The 5,062-nt window shown below is 56.7% G+C and overlaps 1 protein-coding gene across 1 annotated transcript; it reads right to left on the minus strand.

Annotated features, from left to right (window-relative positions):
* Positions 1-1,256: 1,256 nt before the first annotated feature.
* LOC116500955 (transcription factor jun-D-like) lies at positions 1,257-3,963 on the minus strand. The gene is made up of 2 exons (XM_032206313.1): positions 3,640-3,963; positions 1,257-3,543 (listed from the first exon to the last, which is right to left on the minus strand). Exons 1-2 carry the CDS (start codon positions 3,961-3,963, stop codon positions 2,584-2,586), a joined length of 1,284 nt encoding a protein of 427 aa, XP_032062204.1. The 3' UTR covers positions 1,257-2,583.
* Positions 3,964-5,062: the final 1,099 nt, after the last annotated feature.

Consider the following 5,062-nt stretch of genomic DNA (forward strand, 5'->3'; position numbering starts at 1 on the left):
GCTGCTCATGCTGAAAGCTGAGAGGCAACGCGTGGCACTTGCTGGCTTTGACAGCGACACGCTGCCCCGGGGTCAGGAAGGGAGACAGCAGGGGCTGCTGTGTTTTAGGGTTCACCCACGCCTCCCTGGGCATCGCTAACCTGCTCTGACCAAAGAGCAAAGAACAAGCACAGCCTGCCCCCTGTCCTGCCACAGGGTCTTTACCTAGCCCCAGACTCATCCTCAAGCACAAGAACTGAAACTGCGCTGCCCATACTTGTAATTTTCATGTATTTTCCGAGATTCTTTAAAAAAAAAGTTATACTCGCTACACGTGCAGTAAAGACAAGCACCTCGCATCAGCGGATTTCCCCAGGTGGCATTGCCTCTCCCACCAGGGAAAGCACATCAAGGGTGGCCAAAAAAAAAAAAAAAAAGTCTTTATCAGTTTCTCCAGTCTTGCAGCAACTTTGCAGACAGGTGATGTCTGCCACATAGTAAAAACTGCTTTGTACCCGGTCGTTATGCAGCAGGCACTGCTATCAGGATGCCTTCAAGAACTCTTCAAACCCACGCTAAGATCAGAATTATTTTGTCCCTGTTCACCAAGCATTTCTAAAGCAGCTCTACCAGCCAGCAGAAGGTACCGTGACACTCGACCATTTAAACCCCCCCAAAACAGGCTCCGGTGACGTGATTAAAACAGTTACAGAATGATTAATATGGCTTCTACCTGATTTGCATATGCATTAAGAAAAGAAACCTCCTCGGCGCATCTCGGCTCCAGCGCCCCGGCCTCCAGGTGTGCAGGGGTGGCAGCGAGCTGGAGGGGCAGGACCACCACGGCCGAACCTTTCCAACAGACAGCAGCGCTCGCCTGTCACTAACGAGAGCACAAAAATAAAGATAGAAAAAATAAAATAATGACGAGTCCATCCCAGGCTCTCTTCTTGGATTTCCAAGCACGGAGCGCAGCCTTCCAGGAGAAGCGAGGCGGACGTCCAGCGGCTGCAGAAAGGTGCAACAGAGCCGAGCCATGGCCGGGACACACCTGAGGATGCCCGAGCCCCTGTGCTTCCCCACGCAGCCCCCTGCTTTCACCAGCCTCACGTCTTGTCCCAGCTGCAGCCGGATCTGCTCAGGAGGAGCTGTGCTCTCGGCGGGTCACCTTCACGCTCCGACAGACCGTTCCCTCTGCACCATCCACAGGGCTCAGCAGCGCTGCACGGGCGGGGAGGGATGCTCAAAACCACGCGGGAGGGAGCCACAGAAGCAAGGCAGGCAGCAGGACCGAGCGAGGGATCTACAGCTTTCAGAGAACTTATTGAGGATTATGTCTAATTGACCAGAGGGAGGGAAAAAAACAAAAAAAAACAAAACAAAAAAAACCAACACACACACAAAAACCAAAAAGTTCCTGTGCCGCTCTCTTCGGCTAGTAAAATCTTGACAAAGAAATAAAGCACGTCAGTTCTTCCCAGCCAGAAATTCACTTCATATTCTAGCACTGGCTCTTTCAGCCTCCAGCGTATTGCAGGAAAAAAAGTTTCTTTAGAACAAAGCAGACCGAGAAGAAATGCATACAGGTTTCTACCGAAAAATAAATCTCCTTCTCCGTAGTATTTCTGTGATTTATTCAAACAGAATACAATGGAATTACCGTTCTCGTAGCAAATCCACCCCAAATCTGAGCCCTTTTCTGTATAGCACGGGATCGTTACTATACTACGCAAAGAGCAAACACTACTGGAATGTACACAGTGAAAGAAAAAGAGTAAGTAAAGCTCTTCTTGCCAAGGTAACTGCTTTCACCACTAACGTGTTATCTATAAAAATAAGGTCTAGGCAACGTCCAAAAGTGTTCAAGTTTCAATAAATAACTATCAATGCCCCAGATTTGCACTGGCACGAGAAATATGGAGCTAACAGTTCAGAAAAGTATTTCCACACGACTCAGTCGGCAATGCATCTCGTCCCGCCTAAGATTTACAACAAAACCATTCTCCTCCCTCCAGGGTTCGACTTTAGACCTGCAGCCGCTCAAGGGCGAGAGCGCCCACCCGGCTGCCTTAGCTCTCAGTGGCAAATTAAAGCTCTAGAGAAAGACGGTATTTAAAAAAAAAATAATTATTTATCGATACCAGGAAAATATACATAGCCATGTTGTTGTGTTTTAAATATATATATATATATACACACGCACATCTTTTCCAAAGGGTACGATTCTGGGTTCTTTTTGTTGTTGTTGTTGTTGTTGTTGTTTTTCGGTTGTTTTGTTTTCTCCAAACTGTGAAAAGCTTATCCATCGCTATACACTTCCTAAGGTATGGTGTATTAGGAAACATATATATATTTATATATATATATATATATTTTTTTATCCCCACGTGAAAAATAAAAGCTCAGTCTTTCTGTAAACAGGAATTACCTTAATCTTCCGAAATCTCCACAGACCTCAAGCACTTCACTCAACAAACACCTGACCCTGCTCCCACACACACACACACACCCAGCCCCCCAGGCCCGGGGGGGGGGCTCCGAAAGGATGCAGGGGGGCTCCCGGAGCACCCCGTGCAGCGGGTGTAGGGGGCTTTCAGGGGTCGCTCAGCAGGCTCCGCTGCTCTCCGGGGCTGCGGGCGGCTCCGCGGGCGGCTCCCGGGGCGGCGCAGCGGCGGCGGCGTTGATGTGGCAGCCGGAGGAGAGGTGGCTGCGGACCCGTCCCTGCAGCTGGGTGACCTGTGCCCGCAGCAGGTTGGCGGTGGCGGCCAGCTCGGCGTTCTGCCCTTTCAGCGCCTTCACCTTCTCCTCCAGCCGGGCGATGCGCTCCAGCTTGCGGCGGCGGCACTTGGAGGCGGCGATGCGGTTCCGCAGCCGCTTGCGCTCCGCCTTCAGCCGCTCCTGGCTCTCGGCGTCCAGCGGCGACAGCGACGGCGGCGTCGGGGCGCTGCCACCAGCACCGGCACCACCGGCGGCACCCGCAGCACCTCCTCCCTCGCCCGCGGGCACCTCGGGCACAGTCTGCGGCTCCTCCAGCGCCCGCGACGGCGGCAGCCGCCCGCCGCCCAGCCCCGCCGCCCCGAAGGGCAGCGGAGGAGGAGGAGGAGGAGGAGGAGGAGGCGGAGGGGCTGCCGAGGCAGCGGGGTAGGCGCTGCCGGAGGGGCTGAGCGGCCCGGCAGGGTTGAAGCTGCTGAGGTTGGTGTAGACAGCCGGCGGCTCGGCGGCGGTGCCCGCAGCAGCAGCAGCAGCCCCCGGGCGAGCCCCCGGGCAGCAGGGCCCCGGCGGGGAGAGCGGCGGGGCGGCCAGCAGCTGGTTCTGCTTGTGCAGGTCGGCCAGCGCCTTGACGAAGCCGTCGGCGAAGCCCTCCTGCTCCTGGGTGACGGGCTGGCGGTACAGGAACGTCCCCGCTGACGCTGAGGAGCCTGCCCCGGCCGCCGCTCCCCCCGCCGCCGCCGGCCCCGGGCTGCCGGGCGCCATCCCCGCGCCGCCCTGGATCAGCAGCTGCTCCAGGTCGGCGGCCGGCGGCAGCTTCAGCAGCGGCAGCTCCGCCGCAGAGCCCAGCGCGGCCTCCGGGCCCCCGCGGCTCCCCGCAGCCCCGGGGCCGGCCGCGGAGCCCGGAGCAGCCGGAGGAGGAGGAGGAGGAGGCGGCGGCGGCGGCGGGGCGGCGGCGGGCGGCAGCAGGCGCAGGGCCGCGGCGCTGCCTCGGGCGCTGCCGGGCGGGCGCAGCGCGAAGGGCCCCGGCAGCGGCGAGGGGGCGGCGGGCGGCTTCTTGGCGCTGCCCAGCAGCAGCTTCGGGCCCCCGGCGGCGGCTGCTGCCGCTGCTGCGGCTGCCGCTGCTGCGGCGGCGGCGGCGGCTTCGGGTCCGGCGGCGGCGGCGGTGGCGAAGCCCGGCAGCGGCACGAAGTCGGGCAGCAGCTCCAGCCCCTCCTCGGGGTAGAAGGGCGCCTCCATCTTCACGGCGGCGCGCCCGCTCCGACCGCCGCTCATGCTGCCGGGCGCCGCCGGGCCGGGCCGGGCCGGGCTCCGCTCCGTGCCTCCTCCCCGCCCTGCCCCGGTCCCGGTCCCGGTCCCGGTCCCGGTCCCGGTCCCTGCCCCTGCCCTGCCCGCCCTGCGGCCTCGGCTGGCGGCGGGGACTGAGCCGCCGCACGGCGCCGCCGGCCGCACGCCCCGCCTCGGGGGGACGGAACCCGCACTGCTGCGGCTCGGCCCCCGCCCGGAGGGGAGGGGAGAAATGGAAAGGGAAAAGAGGGAGGGGAGAGGAGAGGAGAGGAGAGGAGAGGAGAGGAGAGGAGAGGAGAGGAGAGGAGAGGAGAGGAGAGGAGAGGAGAGGAGAGGAGAGGAGAGGAGAGGAGAGGAGAGGAGAGGAGAGGAGAGGAGAGGAGAGGAGAGGAGAGGAGAGGAGAGGAGAGGAGAGGAGAGGAGAGGAGAGGAGAGGAGAGGAGAGGAGAGGAGAGGAAAAAGAGAAAATTAAAAAAAAAAAGAAAAAAAGGAAAATAAAGGAAAAGAAAAAAGAAAGAGAAAATGAAAAGAAAAGAAAAGAAAAGAAAAGAAAAGAAAAGAAAAGAAAAGAAAAATGAAAAAGAGAAGAAAATAAAACAATGAAAAGAGAAGAAAAGAAAATGAAAAAGAGAAGAAAAATGAAAAGAGAAGAAAATAAAAGAAAATGAAAAGAGAAGAGAAGAAAGGAAAAGAGAAAAATGAAAAGAATAAAAGAAAAGGAAAGAAAAGGGAAAAATGAGAGAGAAGAGAAGAGAAACAGGAAAGGAAAGGAAAGGAAAGGAAAGGAAAGGAAAGGAAAGGAAAGGAAAGGAAAGGAAAGGAAAGGAAAGGAAAGGAAAGGAAAGGAAAGGAAAGGAAAGGAAAGGAAAGGAAAGGAAAGGAAAGGAAAGGAGAAAAAAAAAGGAAAGGAAAGGAGAAAAAAAAAGGAAAGAGTAAAAAGGAAAAGAGGAAAGAAGGAGAAAAACCTTTAGAGATGGGTTTTGAAAGGTGTTAAGCGTCTTGTTAACACGACTGAAATGCGCAGGTTCCGCTTTCCAGTTTGGGGGCTGTTTGCTGCCTCCATCTGAGCCAGTTCCCCACTGCCCCT

This window comes from Aythya fuligula, chromosome Z (assembly GCF_009819795.1).
Source record: "Aythya fuligula isolate bAytFul2 chromosome Z, bAytFul2.pri, whole genome shotgun sequence".
NCBI classification, from domain to species: domain Eukaryota; kingdom Metazoa; phylum Chordata; class Aves; order Anseriformes; family Anatidae; genus Aythya; species Aythya fuligula.

Bases quoted from the DNA above. Each gene is read 5' to 3' on its own strand.
- LOC116500955 (XM_032206313.1), bottom strand. From the start codon at position 3,963: ATGAGCGGCGGTCGGAGCGGGCGCGCCGCCGTGAAGATGGAGGCGCCC. The intron at 3,544-3,639 runs GCCCCGCCGCCG...GGGGGCCCGGAG, and splicing joins GCCTGCTGCCGCCCGCCGCC to GCCGCGCTGGGCTCTGCGGC.